At 50.2% G+C, this 16830-nt stretch overlaps 1 protein-coding gene across 1 annotated transcript in view; it reads right to left on the bottom strand.

Moving 5' to 3' along the window:
• The window catches only part of ARHGEF40 (Rho guanine nucleotide exchange factor (GEF) 40), a 35015-nt gene that overhangs the window by 2833 nt on the left and 15352 nt on the right, over positions 1-16830 (bottom strand). Inside the window, exons 2-18 of the mRNA XM_006883287.1 lie at positions 14148-14345; positions 12249-13494; positions 11957-12115; positions 11700-11820; positions 11035-11131; positions 10875-10955; positions 10643-10759; positions 9517-9612; positions 9286-9401; positions 8767-8893; positions 6337-6459; positions 6097-6240; positions 4362-4972; positions 3952-4186; positions 3563-3649; positions 2576-2791; positions 1670-1840 (exon numbers count right to left, since the gene is read on the bottom strand). Of these exons, the coding sequence (XP_006883349.1) occupies positions 1670-1840; positions 2576-2791; positions 3563-3649; positions 3952-4186; positions 4362-4972; positions 6097-6240; positions 6337-6459; positions 8767-8893; positions 9286-9401; positions 9517-9612; positions 10643-10759; positions 10875-10955; positions 11035-11131; positions 11700-11820; positions 11957-12115; positions 12249-13494; positions 14148-14345 (3945 nt within the window). The remainder of the gene's footprint in view (positions 1-1669; positions 1841-2575; positions 2792-3562; positions 3650-3951; positions 4187-4361; positions 4973-6096; positions 6241-6336; positions 6460-8766; positions 8894-9285; positions 9402-9516; positions 9613-10642; positions 10760-10874; positions 10956-11034; positions 11132-11699; positions 11821-11956; positions 12116-12248; positions 13495-14147; positions 14346-16830) is intronic.

Below are 16830 nucleotides of genomic sequence, written 5' to 3'. Positions count from 1 at the left end.
TGTGTGGTCACAAACCTATACCTTTTCTTCCATACAATAGAGCCGCCCTCCTCAAGAGCTGGAACTCAAGAGGAGGGGGATAAAATCCTTGGAATCATTCCACTTTCCTGAATGAGGACTATAGGCTGTTGTGGGCATTTGTCAGGATATTGAGGCCCCTATTCCTGGGTCCTTAAGTTCAGTCACGTTAAGCTACATCTCTAAGTATTTTCCCTATCTCCCAGGGACCTCCTCTAACTCAAAAGATGTGTGTTCTTAATGGAAAGGGTCTTTTTCCATTCTCAATTCAATAAGTTTCCTGCATGAATAATAAGGAAAACTTGAGGTGGACAAATGACAGGAACACCCCTCACCCTTTGACACTTTGACTTGATGGCTGATTACAGACCAAAGCCCATTTCCAGATGATTAAGTTCTGAAGCAGGGTTGAGTTTGAGTTTCCAGAGCACCCTAAGTTCTCAGAAAGAGGCTGCATAGATTTGTTTTCCCTATACCACACCCTATAAAGTGCAGCCAGAGTGCTTCTTGGAGGCAAAGATGACAAAACTTTGTCTTGCTTTGCCCATGTTGTTAGGAGAGGTTATTCCCTGGGAAGGGTTATCATGCTTGAAAAGATGGAGAGTATATAGCACTTTATAAAAAAGTTGGAAATAGAAATATCATTTGACACAGCAATTCCACTATTAGGAAAATACACCTAAGAAGCCAGAGCTGACATCCAAACAGATATATGCACACCTATGTTTACTACTACATTATTCACAATAGCAAAGAGATGGAGGCAAACCAAGTGCCCATCAACAAATGAATGGATAGAAATACTAGAAGGGAGCTCTGATGGCCTAGTGGCAAGAAGCTACACTGCAATCCCAGAGGTACGTAGTTTGAATCCATCAGATGCATTGCTGGAGAAGGAGAGACAATCACTTCCTGTACCAGTCAGATCTGATTTGATCGTACACACATACAAAATAACAATAATAAAAATACTATGGTATATCCATACCATGGAATACTATGCAGCACTGAAAAACAAGGAATTCAAAATATTCCCCAACATGGGTGACCCTGCATGACATTATACTGAGTGAAATATCTCCATCACAAAAGGACAAACACTGTATTATACACTGTTCTAAAATAGGACTGACATGGGGTTTGGGAGGGAAACGAAGAAAAGGGGATAAATAATGAACACTGCATTGGAATAGATGAAGGAAAGAACTGTTTAAAAGAAATATATAATTAGGCATTATTTGTATGACAACAGTCCAGAATAAGAGGTGCATAGCAAAATGAACTGGAGGAAGGAGGAAATTATGCAACAATGAACTAATACTTTTTTTTAAAGTGGACTGGAGGTATAGGGAGGAAAAGGTGCAACCATGAATAAATAAAAATCCAACTTTTCTGTAAACTTTCATTAAAATTACAATAAAAAAAATTACAATACAAAAAAAGAAAAGGCGGGTCAGAGAAAGGAAGATCCTCTTTAAGATGGGCTGTTAGAGTGAGTATGGCAATGGGCTCAAGTATGTCAGAAATGATGAGGATAGCAAAGGATAGGCCAGAGTTCAGATCTACTATTCACAGGCTTGCTATGAGATGCACTTGACTGGATGGCACCTAACAACAACCACAACCATATTCCGGGCTCCAGGCATTTTACCTTAAAGGCCTGCTTGTAAACAAAGGTCTCTGACCCTCCCTCAGTGCTCTTGAGCTTGCTGAAGAGGAGGAGATGCTCGAAGAGGAAGACATGGCGAAGGCACTTCTTTCTGCCACAGATGACTGTGAAAGGGTCCCGATGCAGAAGTTGTCCCTGCTCCTTCAAATCTATCTGGGGAAAGAAAAAAGAAAAAAAAAAAGACCATTGGACCAACATCATTTTGTGTATGTTTTGCAGGTGTCAATAGGATTTATAAGGTGAAGGGCCTACTGCACTGGTTCTCAGACAGAGTCAGGAGATAAGGGAGGCTGTCAGTCTAGACTCCATCCGCTTGTCACCATGCACAGCACACCTGTCCTAGAACAACCCTGTCTCTGAAGGGGGAAGGTGCATTGATCAAAAAGTTTTGCAGATTCCCAAGCGGAAGCTTTGCATGTTGAGATCTGAAGCACGACTTTTCTCCCCAAAAGAGCACCAGCAAAGAATCAAGGAGAAAAGAGGTCTATCCCAGAGAAGGTAGGACTCCAAGTGGTATTGGGCCTGTTTTGGAAGTTTATTCAGGTCTGGCAAAGAGATGAGTTAGCTGAGAATGAGGTACATTGTTGGATGTTGAGATTCAGGAGGAGGTGCAAGGTAGAAGGGAAAAAGTAAAAATCAGAAAAAGAATAGGAAGGCCCAAGGCAGATGTGGGATCGTGGTCAGGAGGGATATGATTTCCTTATTTACAGATGAAGAAACTGAGACCCAGTGAATTTCAGTGACCCAGCCAAGACTATCCAGCTGGTTAGAAATGAAAACTTGGGGCACTCTGACTTGGAGTCTGGTTCTCTTGTCACTAGCACATACTGCTTTTGAGGCCACTGGGCTAGGATATTTAAATAAGAGTGATTAGAGTTACAGGCTCACCTCGCAGCCACGAACTGCCTCCACGGCCAACAGGTCTCTGCCTCGGGCTTCTTGTTCCTGGAGCAGCTGTGCGGCAGCTCCAAGGGCCTGGCGCTCAGAACTTGGCTCAGGCCCAGCTTCCCTCAGGAGCTCCTCCAGAAGCCGCACATACCGAGCCAGCTGCTCCAGAGGCTGCTGCAGGGCCCGGGGTAGGTGGGGGCCGCCCTCCATGGAGCCCTAGGTAAGGAGGAGAGAGGGAAAAGAGGGGAGGCTGGAGCTCGTGGGGCCATGCTTCCGAGGAGGGAAGTAGGTGGCAGTCCAGTCTTTGGGATGTAAACGAAGCCTGCTGTAGGCACATAATCGCCATGTATTCAGGTCTTGACAGAAGCAGCTACCCATGTCTTTCTTGCGTCAACCTTCTGGGTGGGTCCTAACCTCTAACCTTTAAGGTTAGTTGGGAATCAGAAATCACCTGTATCACCCCTGCTCCTTTTATAAACCTTGTTGTTGTTTATAGTTGCTTTCTGATTCATGGCAACTCCTGGACACTATAAAAGGTAAGTCCAAAAACTTGCCCCCGAGAAAGCAAGCAGGTGGGGAGCCTGCAGGACACTCAGTCATTCTTTATATCTTGAAGGGAAAAGGAAGAGGAATAAGACTGACAATATAATCTTTGGCTTTTCACTTTCTCAGTTACTTTGATGTCCTCTGATGTGGGATCATTTGATCTTTAGAGTTCCCTGACTTAGATATAGTAACTCCTGCTCTGTTTACCAGATGTAAAAATAGAGGCCTTAAGGAGTCAAGGGTCTTGTCCAAGGTCTTTTAGGCTTACTGGCTCCTCTCAGTGCTTGTCCTTCCCTCACTAATTCTGAAGGTTGTTATTGATGATGTCAGGCCTGGGCACACCCAAGAAAGCTCTTTTCCCCTGAGAGATCTTGAGGTCAGGTGGACTGTATGTCTTTCTGGGTCCTGAGCCCATCCCATGAAGGTTGGAAAAATGCTTACCTTGGTGGGAGGACTGAGTACAGCCAGGCCATTCTCTAATTTGTGCCGATGTTTTACGTACTGGGCATACAGACTGAACTGGTCCCCCTATGACAGGAGGGAAGAAGTAAACGATCCCCAGTGAGAAAAAGTCTTTTCTTTTCTCCTTCCATCCTCCAACCCACACTGTCACCCAAAGGACACATGGGCCACGTGAGAGGCTCTGGGTCTGCCCAGGAGCGGATGGGTACCCCTTTGGAAAGAATGAAGTCCAGGAACACAGAGCACAGGCCTGGGCCACGGGGCCCTAGACCCCACATTTGAAGGGGCGGGCACTGAGAATGAGGGCAAGGTGATGAGGCTGGAACATGCAGAGAGAGGACCTGGAGGAGTTTTGGAGGGTTACTCACGTGACGAAGGAAGCAGGCCCCAATGCGCAGAGGATGAGTGGCACAGCCCTGAAGCTCCCGCAGAAAATGTGTCCGGTGGAAGCTACGAAGCCTCTCCCGGGCACTTAGGGCAGCAGCCCAGGTACCCCGAAGCTCAGGGGTCAGCTCAAGCCCAGGAGGTGGCACTGGTTCACTCAAGATGGTCACGTACTCCTGTTCACAGGCAATCAGCTCAGATACCAGACGCTGCTGGGCGCTGCAGGGACAACAAAGTAAAAGAAGTGTCACCTGGGGCATAACAGGGAGTCACTCCCCCAAAAATTCCACAACATCTTCCTCTCCATCAGTTGGAGTCACAACCCCCAACAATTCCACACCATTTTCCTGTCTATCAGTTGGACCTCTTGGCACCAGCTGATTTGGACTCTCACCTGATGCTTCTCTTGCGCTCCATTCGAGGGGTGCCAACTCCCCAGGGCCCTTCTGGTCCCCCGGCCCGGCCCAGCAGCACGTGTTCCCGTGGTGAGCATGTTCTGTCTACCACTTCGGTGCTGGTGACCTCTAGGCCTCGGATCAACACGGCCCTCGGGGGCCTGCCCTCTGCTTCTGAAGCCAATTCAATGCCCTCCTCCTCAAAGTCCTCCCCACAGGGGGCCAGGGAGCAGTGTGATGGGGCTGCCCTTGGCCCTGGGCTGCTGGAGAGCAGCAGGGAGGTGAGGCTGGGTGAGGGACTGTGGTGGCCCCTTTGGGCTACTCCACTGCTGGTGCTGTCTGCCCGTCTTCGCCGATGGCTCCGAGGACTTGCCTCCTCTCCCAGCTGTTGCTGAATTTTCTTCTCCAGCTCTTGGCAGCGGGCCCGGCACCGGCCCCACTCTCGCAGTGCTGCTGGGCTGCCCAGGTCCAGGGCCAGGGCCCGCATCTCTTGGAAGGTGCCAGCACTGGGCTCTGGGGTCCGCCGCAGGGCTAGGGCTGCCAGCACGGCCTCCCGCCCTGGCCCAGCTCCAGCGAGGCGAGCAGAACCTTCATCCACCCACTCGTGTGCCTACGAGGTGAGAGAGGGATGGGGAGAGAAAGATGTGAGGCCTGTGTTTCTCCTACATACCAGTGGTCTTTTGGAGATGACTTCCCCTTCTCCATCATCCTTCCTGCATCCCCTTCCTGCATCTCAGAACACTTCCTCTCTCTCAGCATCACTGTGTAACCTAAGTTGGTATGGAGATGGAAGAAAACCAATTGGGTTGATTCTGATTCCTAGGGAGAGTTTGCATCAGGCTAGAGTCGTGTTCCTGGGCCGACTTTTTGGAAGAAAATCACCAGGCCTTCTTCCACGGCACTTCTTGGGGTTCTGTGACCATTAGCTTTTCAGTTAAAAGCCAAGTGTTAACAGCTGTTTGAACCAGTCCTGGGCTTTACCTACCAAGAAGCACCTTAGAAAAAAGGGAATCCACTTTTGAAAGATGACAGCCATTGAAAACCTACAGAGCACACAGCTCCACGCTGACGCATGTGAGATTAGCATGAGTCAGAATCCGCTCAGTGGCAACTGGCCCTGTTGGATATGGAGGCAGAGGACCCTGGATAAACAGAATAGCTAATACCAAAAAAGAGAAAGACCCTCAATTAGATGGTCTGACAAAATGATTGCAACAATGATCTCAAGCACAGTAGAGATTGTGGAGGATCGGACAGTGTTTGGTTTGTTTTTTTATTCTTCCTGTGTAGCATCAAATCAGATCCGGCTGGCACAGGAGATTTCCCTTCCTTCTCCAGTGGAATTTCTGGTGGATTCAAACCGTGCACCTTTGTGATTGTAGCGATACTTCTTGCCAGTAAGCCACCAGAGCTCCCTCTGACAGTGTTTTGCTCTGTTGTGCATGGACTTGTTATGATTGGAGCTGATTTGACAACACTTAACAATAACAATACTTCTATAGAGTAGCAGGCTTTCTTTCACTCAGTGCTTTTAAGCTATTGTCTCATCCAGTGCTCACAAGAGCCCTGCAAGATAGAGACCTATTTGGACACCATAAGGTTGCATCAGGTCCTTCAGCAAGCAGGTTGCAAAACTAGGATTCAAAGTGAAAGAGAAAGGCTGCCAAGTCCATGCTATCTGACCAGCCTCTCCAGGCATAGAATGAGCACAGAAAGAAGAGGTTCAGCACACACCTGCTGGAAGAAGCGCTGGAGCCGAAGGGCCCGATGGAGGCCACTCTCAACCTGCTCCAGCCGCTGCTCAAAGATATCCAAGACCTTCTGGGAGGCTGCATCCTCCTCCAGGGACAGGGCCTCCCTTGCTTGGGTCAGGCGCTCCTGGAAAAAGGAAGCGGCACTCAGACCTGGTCCCCACTTCCAGTTTGTCCCTTCCTCCCTCTCTGCATGTGTTCTTGGCCCTTTCTCCTTTCTCACCTGAACCTCAGTACTGAAAGCCCGGAATCGAAGTTCTGTCTCCTGCAGGGCAGACAGAGAGTCTCCAGGCACAGCAAAGCTTGCCAGCTGCTCTTCTCCTGGGCCTGACAGCCACTGCAGTACCTGAGGCAGACAGGGTACGAAAGTGGGACCATGAAGGGGAAGGAGGCCATAGTGGAGAAAAAAAGTCAGAGATTCAGCTCCAATTTCAGCACTTCAAACCGCAGAACCTCAAGCAACTCATATCATCTCATCTGAAAAGTGGGAATGGTAATAGAGTATGGAATAGTTTTCACAATGTTCAAGTGAGAAAATGGGTTAATAAATCTTTAGTAAAGTACCAGGTAAGGGGAAAGCAGGGCTGACCCATAGCCCCGAAGGAAGAGAATTAGGGTTGCCAGGTTATGCCTGAAGCAAGGAAGAGATAAAACAAGTGTTACAAGGGGCAGGATGAAGTAGTTTGGAAAACTAAGGGCCCAGAGAAATTGAATTTTATTAAGTTATATTGGTGCCTACAGTGAACCTACAGTGAGCAAGAATCTGAAGACCAGGCCTAGAGAAACTGCAGAGAGGAGTGTGTGTTCATATGCTCCACAGGCTTTTGTTGCCTATTCTGGGAAATAGAATATCTAGGAAAGGAACTTGGAAACTGGAATATTTGACCAAAAAGGGATGGTTCTTTTCTCCTCTGAAGAAAGGCTGAAAGCTGGAGTGGGGACAATGTGAGGGTGAGAAGTCTGAGAAGTTTAAAAAGCAGTGTTGGGATCTCCATAATAGTCTATGTGTTTCCTACTGCCAAAGGGGCCCTTTAGAGTAGTGAGAGAAGATCTTCACCCTGAAACCCACAGCGTCCCTTTTCAGCAGGAAGTAGCTAAGAGAATACACCATCCCCTTTTCCTTATGACTCAGGGTGAAGTCTCTCTCAGGGAGGAGTGATAGGGAATGGCAAAGGACACACTGACAAAGAAGATTAATCAGAACTGGCTTTGACAAGCACTGTGGCATTTGGACAAGAACAAACTGGGAGGAGGGTAGAGAGAATAGTGCAACAATGAATGAATGGAAACCCAAAATCTCTGTAAATGTTTATGAAAATTAATAAAATATAATTATAGAAAAAAAAACCAAAAAAATACCCAGTGTTGGCAATATAGACTTTATGGTCCTTTGATGAAGTCACAGAATTATCCTAACACCTTTGTGAGTCAAAAGGTAATAACTTTCCTATAGTATGGATGAGGGAAACCTGGTGGCCTGTTGAGCGCTGCCAACCCAAAGGCAAGTGATTCAAATCTACCAGCTACTCCAAGCAAGAAAGATGGGCAATTGCCTCCTGTTCCATTTACAGCCTCTGAAAACCCACTGGAGGGTCAACCATGCCTCAGTTCCATATGTGCAGCAATGGATATTGTATCATATGGATGAGGATTTGGGGACTCAGAGAAACTTTATGACTTGTCCAACGTTTCACACCCAGAACTCACGCTGAGCACATTAGTTTTCAAATCCTGTGTGCTAATGTTTTTGATGAGCAATTTAAAGCAAACAAAAGCAAGGATGCAAACAAACTGTAGGAATTGGAACCTTTTGGATATTTGGATACGAAAATGAAACCTGCTGTCTTTAAAGTTGGTTCTGACTCAGAGATCAAGGCTGTATGTCTTAACTGGAGGAGATGTCTCTACGGAGCAGCTGGTGGATTTGAATTTAACTGACACTTAGCCTTCCTTTAAAAATGCAGAAACCTCAAGAAATCTAAATCCCTGGCCTCCTTTGGCCTTGACCATGAGATGACCTTGCCCTACTGCCTACCACTGAGGTTCACCCACCATACTAGGAGGTAGGCAGGAACAAACAGATTTCAAAACTTCCCACACGCACATGGAAGGGTGGTGAGCAAATTCCTATGGGCTTCTTAACTCCAGGAAAGAAGAACCACAATTCAGAGGGCTGCTAATCATCAGCTCTGCTTCTTCCTCACTAAGAAGCTGTGGTTCCCTAGATATCTGTGGGCTTCCAAGACCCCCTCTTCCAAAGTTGCCTCAGGTTTGGAGGTTGTAATAAGTTGAAGGAGTAAGGATGGTCATGGAGCTGAAGAGGTATGTATTATATTTAAGCTAGGGAAGTAGGAACTCCAGAGTCAACCTGCTCTTCTAGAACCACTGAGAGCACCTGAGCATCTCTCACAATCCTAAGGATTCACGATCAAATGTATCAAATGGGAAGGTAGGGACTTGGCTTTTTGTCATTGTGGGTGCCAAGCTATTCCCACCCACTTGTTAGATCTCACACTGATCATGACCAAATTCAAGGGCAGGTGAAAAGAGAGGAAGGGAGCGCTGAGCCATCAACTGACAGTGTCAGTGGAACAGGTGGTGCTGGAGGTTAGGCTCTCAGGTCCAGTAGGAAGGGTCATGGGTCCTGGCTCACCTGCTTGAGTCGCTGGAGGCGCTGCTGCTGTTCCTGCTGCTGCACGTGCAGGTTTGAGAGACGCACAAGCTGGTGAATGGCTTCGTCCACCTCCTGATACAGTGTGGTTGGGCCTGGACCCTCCAGCCTGGGGGAGGACAGAGGTAGAATAAACCATTGCCCTTGCTGAGCACCCCTTCCTGCTGGCATTCCCTCCAATATGTGGCTGCAAGCATAAGAGATGGCATAGCATCGTGGATGATCATGAAGCAGGCTCAGCCAGCCTGGATTTGAATCCTGACTCTTCCATTTATTGACTGACTTTAGCCAACACATCTAACACTTCTCCAAGCCTTCATTTGCAATTTTAACTAGCACAGCGCTATGTTGTGAGAGTTGGAAGGTAATCAGCATAGAAGCTGGGTAGCTTGTCTAGATAACATGCTCAGTATGAGTCACTTGGCAGCTCAGGCTCAAGGTAGCCTCTGTGGGGTCTCCATCTCCCGCGTCCACCTGCCTCCACACACCCATCCCCCGTACTTGCTACTGTGAGTGGAGCGTAGCCTCATCAGGATGGACCCCCCATCCCTCTGCAGTGCCATCAGTCGGGGATCTGCCAGCACCTTCTGCAAGGGCTCAGGCATTCCCACTGCCTCCTGGGAGCAGAGGGAAATCGACAATTAGATTTCAATCAGAAAGACTTCATGTCAGCCCTGTCCCATCCCTTGCCCACTACCCTCCTTCTCCCATGTTATCCATCTCATTTCATACTTCTCCCTTTGACTTGGCTGCTCCCTCCAGCTCCTCAATGGCTTGTCGTATAGAGCCCAGCACACCTTGGCATAGGTGACACAGCCTTGCCACTTCCTAAGACACACACACAGACGGGATCAAGGGACAGAGGTTAGGTGGGGCTGCATTTGGTTCCTGACACAGAGGCTGATGACCAAGTTGTATGACCTTGGAACTTTTTGAATTTTAGTTTTATGTCAATATGAGTTTACGGGCTTTTTCTGAAGTGTAAAGAGACCACAGGAAGCTCTGGTGGACTAGTGGCAAGAAGCTGCACTGGAATCCTGAAGGCACACAGTTTGAGTCCACCAGCTGCTCCGTGGGAGAAGGATGTGCCATCTCCTGTTCAATTAACTGCCTCTAAAAACCTGCTGGAGAGTCAGCTATGTGTCGATTCTGACTCAATGATACACAACAACAAAGAGACTACACCAGTTTGGCACCTAGCATGTACTTTGCACACCGCACAGCTCCATAAAGGTGAGTCCCCGGTCCTATTGCAGTCTTCATCCTGGAAAACTTTTTTGCCTACTCATAACCACTTTCCCTTTGGTTCATAGTTTAGAGACATGTTACCAATTTCCCTTACAACACCACTCTGAACCCTCCTTTCATCCAAAATATTCACAGCACCTAGATTCATAGAATCAGTGAAGGTTAGTGTTGGAAGGACCTAAAAATCCTATCACAAATGCTGCATTTTGTGGTTGAGGATCCTGAGGCCTGGTTATTGGTGTAAGGAGAGAAAAGGTGCCATACTGGGACTTGGGGGAAGGAGACATAACGAAGCTTCCTGATTCTCAGCTCTTTCCAAAAAGTTCATTGACACTGTTTTTCACATTTCTCTAATTGTTTCACAATTAATGTCCTGTCTCAAATTATATATGACTTAATGTCAGGTTAAGAACTTATTTAATACACTCCTCCCATTTCCAACAGCACAATATTTTGCCCGTGGTAAGTGCTCAGTAAACACTTGATGAATTGAATGGAATGGAAACACTTTCCCCTACCCCATGGTTATGTCTTAGATCTGTTTTTTCAGACTGTTCTCGGTTTGATCACTATTGACTCCCAGTGTCCTAGATGAGGGAGTGATGCCTACCTGATGAATCTCTACCCAGTGACTGGGAGAGGTGTCTCTGTGGCCTCCCAAGCTCCGTGGAAGCTCCTCTGGCTTGGCCACTCTTTTCAGGTCATTTCCTGAGAGCAACTCAGCCCCCTGTAGACATGTGAAGGCAGGGGAACCAGGGATTTGGGGATCAGTCTGGTGCAGTAGCCATCTCCTCCTCTCTCTACTACAGATAGGGGACTAGGTGGGAGTGAAGGGGTCAAACCTGAAATCCACTGTGATCAGCTGGAAGGTCATTATGAATGAGAATCAGCAGTCGCTGAATGATGGGAGGGTCTCCTGAGTCCTAAGGACAGAAGCGAATCAATTGTGGCTAATTTGGTGACTTTAAATGGTCCCCAGGGATGTCTTAAGAAGATGGGTACCTGAAGTTGATTCAGAGCAGGAATGAGCCCTGGAGGCAGGAGGGATGCCTTGCGAAGGTCCAGGAGCACAGATAGTCCCAGTATCTGTAGATCAGGCCTACGGGAGCAGGAAGAGCCAAGGAGGCTTCCATGTGGGTTGGGAGAGGTAGCAGGTGGACAGGGCAGCATGGAGGCATGTTTTTAGTGTTAACAGTCCTCAGAAGTTATTTTGTGGTACATTAGGAGGAGGCAGTGGGTAAAGGGTCATAGTCTGAGCTGTGTGTGGTGACTTAACAATTAGAGAAGTCTATTTTCCATGTCTACTGAGTCAAGGAATCTGGGTCTGGAAAGTTAGGAACTCTATGTCCTGGAAAGGTAGAGAATACATACTTAACATAGAGCATAACTGGTACTTGGTGCTCAAGAAATAGCTGTTGAATGAGTACATCAATGTCCTAATGATCTCAGGAATATCTTAAAATATGAAAATCAGAGGTAGTTATTGTGAGGATTGATGATCTTATCCTTGAAGTTAGGAGTCAGTAAAATCAGAGGTCAAAGTCTTGACAATCTGAGGGCTGAAGCAGTAGGAGTCCTAGAGTCAGGCAGTCACTGTCCCAAGAGGAGCCCAGGGTCCTCAGGAGCCTGGCCAATGTCCAAGGTAAGCAGTGCTGGGCCTTGGTTACCTGAGCAGTGAGTGAAGGTAATGAAGAGCAGTGCTCAGCATGGCTCGGGAGGGTGGGGGCTCCTCAGGAGGGCACGATGGGGTAATGGTCAGCAGAGCTCGCCCACTCTGGTCCACCCCTCCTGAGGACACAAAATGGCCAGGCTGTCCTGGCTGGGGAAGTCCTTGGCTACCTCCCATCCAGCCTTTCTTCTAAGCCCACCTCAATTGCCCCTCTTCTCTGATTTCCTTTTCCTTCATACACTAATACCCACTGACCAGTTAGGATGAGGAATCCAGATGCCATCAAGTCCCAAGGTACATCAAGGTCATCAGAGATGGTGACTGGAGGTGTTTCTTCTGAGACACTGTCCACTTTGAATTCATGCATAGTTTCCAGGGATGGGTCAGCCAGAAGCCCCTCTGGACTTGAAGGCCCTGCACAGAGGTAGAGTAGGAGCTGGGTGAGGTCTGGCCTGTGCTTCTACCCTAGCCTTTAATGCTCCTCCAGGCCCCTTGGCTTATCCTGACCTGCTCTGGACCTCGCCCCATTGAACTCATGCCATCTCACCTGCTGCACACACGAGGCTTGGCCTCTCCTGCTCTGTCTCCTGTGCTGCCTCTTCTTGAGGTTTACAGATTTCTGGGGGGCAAGCCTCCTTTTCCTCTATTGGTTTCAGCTCCTCTTTTGGCTCCAACTTGGGCTTCCTTGGGTCTTCTTGTTCCGCCTTAACCAAGCTGCATTCTGGAAGCTCTTGCTCGTTTGGTGAGGGCAGACTGACAAGGGTTTCCTGGTGACTGCTCTCTTCTTTCTCTGCAGGGCTTAGTGGGGCACTGTCTGCTCCTCGGTTAAGTGCCCCTCTGCCTGCAGCCCTCTTCTTTCTCCTATTTCCTTTACCCATTCTCCGTGGGGTACCAGGAGGTCCCTCAGCCCCTTGACTTGACCCTGCCCCAACTTCCCCTGGCCTCAGAAGGCAACATTCAGAAGCTTCCCCTAGTGGTCGTGCTGGGATCTCAGACCCCTCCAGGACTGCTGACTCTGAGAGAGCCTCAGCCTCTAGGGGAGATCCAGGACTGGCACTAGTACTGCTTCCTTCTCCAGGTGGGCGTGCCCCATCCTGGTCCCGTGGCCCCAGGGCTTTCTGGTGCATCCATGCCCGGTGTCTCCGGTGTCGGCCCTTCCCTCCAGGTCCCTTTCGGGTGGGTACTGTCCGAGTTCTGGAGAGGCCAGAGGAGCCCTCAGTATCTGTGGGGTTCCCTCTCATGGGCAGTGTCACTTCTAACAGTTCCACGTACTCCCCCTCAGGTCCTTCAGCAGGGGCGTTGTGCCCATCCCCAGGACTCCGGGTGCCCAGGGCCTCCTCAGGGAGTGGAGGGCTGGGGAGTCCTGGGGTTTCAGGGGGCAGTTCTGGGGGCACTGTACTTGGCTGATGTCCAACCATGAGACCCTCTTTGTGCACAAATCGTGGGCAGATGAGCTCAGCCCAGGGCAGCCGCTGAATCCCAGAGGGTGCTGACAGGAGACAGGTAGTGAGGCGACTTGTGGGCCGGTCCTTGTTGATGCCTTGTAGCCATTCGGGTGTGAACAGGTAGCCACAAGCCTCATTGGGCACCGGCAGCTCCTGCACCCGCCCACCCCCTGGGGCCAAGCACTTGAGTGCCAGGCGGGGTGCTTGGGCTGCTGAGGGCACCACTTGCAGGTAGAAGTCTCCTGGGCGCAGCAGCTGCCAGGGGAGGGCTGCTAGCTGTACCACCACTTGCTCATGCAGGCAGAGAGGCCAGCCTTCATGGAAGAAGAGGAAACCACTGTACTGGGCCTGGGGAGAGAGTTGGGGCTGTGATCAGGCCTCTGCTGATGAAGCCAGCAAGGGGGAGTATAAGAGGATAGGGAAGGGCTGGCCTTGTGACCGGCAAGCAATAATCTAAGTGGAGCTGGTATCTTGAGGGTGTGTGCATGGGTTTAGAGGAGGGGACTGGGGCTGGCTGATCAGCCTTCTGGTGGTGGGGATCTCTAGAAATCCAGTCCATGTGTGGGAGGGCAAGAACTGAGTTATTATAAAGACATGGTCAGCAGATGCCATTGTCTTGGAGGAGTCAAAGATTCTGAGGAGGTCTTTACAGCTGTAGAAATGAAGGAGCTCTATTGAGTCATGTCTGGGGGAGTTGTATCTTGAGAAGTGGCTCTAAGTGGGGCCATGTCTGGCATTGAATCTCCTCCAGACTTAAAGATGTAATGATCTTTACTCTTGGGGAAGACGAGTGTTTCTGAGTGTGCATGCTAGTATCCAAGTGGTCAGTTCCTTTAGGGGTCAAAGTTTAGGGAAGGTTAGTAAATGAGGCTCAAGTGCCTCTGGGAGCAGGGTTCAGTGTCAAGGAAAGAAGGGAAGTTGTGTCTCAGGGTGGGGGAAGTTAGTCAGCCTGGCTAGTCTTTAGAGCAAAACAGTGGATCTCAGGATTTATAGCCACTCACACAGGCTTCCTGCTGGACCTTGGCAAGCAGGTGCTTGGCGGGCACCAGGAAGTCCAGCGTATACCTCAGTGCATCTTCTCGATAAGTCCTCTCGACCACCTGGAACACTTGGCCCAAGAGAGTGGGGGCTGTTGCCTCAAAGGGTGGATACAGGGCAGCGAGTGTGCTCTGCACACAATCCTCCACTGGCTCGGGCTCCTACAAGAGACAGGACCAGGCTATGGACCCCTCCTGCAGGCCATCCTGAAGAGAGAGTGACTGTGCCCCAGTGGCCTTGCAGTGCAGTGTCTGCACAGAATGGGTACAGGAGGTGATAGCTGGGACGAGTCAGTGGTGGCATTGGGCCAGTGAGAGATCACAGGCCTTTCTGGACACTACACTCACCTCTGAGGCCTCAGCTTCGAGAGATTTAGGGAGGAATTGTTGTCAATGCCTCAAACCACAACTATTCCTTGTTCTTGTGAATCAGGGTAGTGGCATCAACATTCCTCAGGAGGGAAGAGAAGGGCTTATGGACCATCAGAGAATTGAACCAAGGACTGAGAACTCTGGGAGTGGGATGCTTTCACACAGCCATGCTAGATAACCCTTCCTAGAAGTTCCCACCAGCCAGAGCTTCTTATCCTGATCAGATGCACCACTCAACACAAATTCCAGAGATAGTAGGTGGGTCTTTCAGTACCCCTTTCCCATTCTCTATAGAAATGGGTTACAAAAAATTGGGTAGGAACACTTGAAGGAGGAAAAAGTCTCCAAAGGAAGATGTGAGGAAAGGAATACTCTATGGCAAATATTCAAGCTGAAATATTTTTTTCTGATTCCAGCCTCTACCTGGAGCCAGCTTCTCACAAAGCTCAGCCCTACTTGGCCCCTTCCCTGACTGAATCCACAGAACATCTTTTTCCCATCCTGTATTCTAAACAACCATTCCTTGGGCCACTAGTTTGCAAACATTTTTTATTTTTCGGAGATGAGCTTTAAAGTTTGTTTTTTTTTTTAACCAGATTTCCTTGCAGTAAAATGGGGAAGGAGCTGCCCACTGCAATCTTCACTGTGTTCACTGCTATCCTTACTGTTTGTTCCCTAACCCCTCGTCCATGCCCAGCCACTGTCCTCAAGTAAAGGACTCTGAATCTCTGAGTTGCTCGCCTGTCCCAACTATCTGAGAAGCTGGAGCAGCCACTCCAGAGAAGGGCATTTAATGCGTCAGCACAGAGTCCAGGCCCCTAGGTGTGTGGGCGAGCAGACAGACCCCCAGTGTTCTAGGGAAGGACGTGCCCTGTGAGCGTGGGTGTGGGGAGGGTGGAGATGGGTGGGGGTGGAGCAGAGTGGGCCTTCGGCTCCCAGGCCTGAAGTGGGGAGCAGAGCTGGAGCAGCGAGGCAGCTGCAACCCATTAGGAGTGGTGAGCTCATGGCTGAAGCGGAGTCTCAGCCACAGGAAACGGCAGCGGCAGGAGGGGAGGAGGGGTCTGGGGCGGGAGACAGAGTCGCAGAGTCGGAGTACAGAGACGGGGGCCTCTCGCCGGCTGGGACCAAAGTATAAGGGACCAGAGAGACTGAGTCAGTTCTCGTTGGCCCAGTTCCTCTTTGTTCTGGCTTCAGCTTCCTTGCCAGGGGGGGTGCCCTCTACTATATGGAGTGGCCTGGGTGTGTTCCACCCCCTCCTCTCTACTGTGCAGTGAAGTCCCTGGGTAGGGCCTCCTCTCCCCGGCCTTCTCTCGCTGCAATAAGTGCCCCCCTCGGCCGCGCCCCTTTCAGGGGGCACTGTCCCTGGCAGTCCTCACATGCCTCCCCGCAACAGTTCTTCAGAGAGTACTGTTGGAGTGAAAGTTCTCAGGACACCGTCCACTCTTGTTGGCGTGGGCGTCCCCTTAATAGTGCCCTTCGGCTTCCTGTTCCCTGAATTGCGGCTGCCAGGGTGCCCTACCCCTGCAGGGAGGCTTCCCTGCAGCCTCTGCTGCTGCAGGAGTTCTCCCAGGCTGCCGTTCTGTCCCCTGTAGCCTGAGCTCCGGGCCACCACCACCTCCTGTCTGCTCTACAGCGTCACGCCCCCTGGCACTGTGAAGCCCCCTTCCCCATTCTGTCCACTACCTGACTCTTTCTGGACAAGAACTTTCCCCTGTGACCATGCTGCTGGCTCCCGCCCAGCCACAGCTGTGGCCAGTCCCCCAGGGCCGGATGGGTGGACCCGCCTCACCGGGATGGGGACAGGGATGGAAAATGGTGGCTCCAGGCAGGTCAGTTCTCATGACCTGAGGCTGGGCCCTTTCCAGGGTCACTGCAAGACCAAGCCCCCAGAGGTGTCCTGTGGGAAAGAATCAGGGACCTGGAGGGGGAGGCGGAGAGAAGGGTCTGCAAAAGAAGGCACAGGTCAGAACCGAGGGGGGCGAGGGGAGGTGTGTGGGTTAGAGTGGAGACCAAAGGGAGAGTGGGGGAAGGGCGCAGAAGAGGAGGAAGAAAGAAGGGGTGAGGGCAGTACCCGGTGGGGACAGCGCTGGACAGTGGAGCAGACAGACCGACCAAAGGAAAGAAGCGAGGTGGAGGACAGAGTCCTGGAGCGCGCAGCGCTCCAAAGGCGGGTGCAGAAGGCCCGGGTCTGGGGGCTGGGGACCCCAAGTGAGTGGCATAAAGGCCGAGGGGACACCAGGGCTGCGACGCGGGACTCACCATGGCTCGGCGCGGG

This window comes from Elephantulus edwardii, unplaced genomic scaffold (genome assembly GCF_000299155.1).
Source record: "Elephantulus edwardii isolate Elephantulus edwardi_28Jun2011 unplaced genomic scaffold, EleEdw1.0 scaffold00026, whole genome shotgun sequence".
NCBI lineage: Eukaryota > Metazoa > Chordata > Mammalia > Macroscelidea > Macroscelididae > Elephantulus > Elephantulus edwardii.
This window is presented reverse-complemented; position numbering and strand designations above follow the sequence as displayed.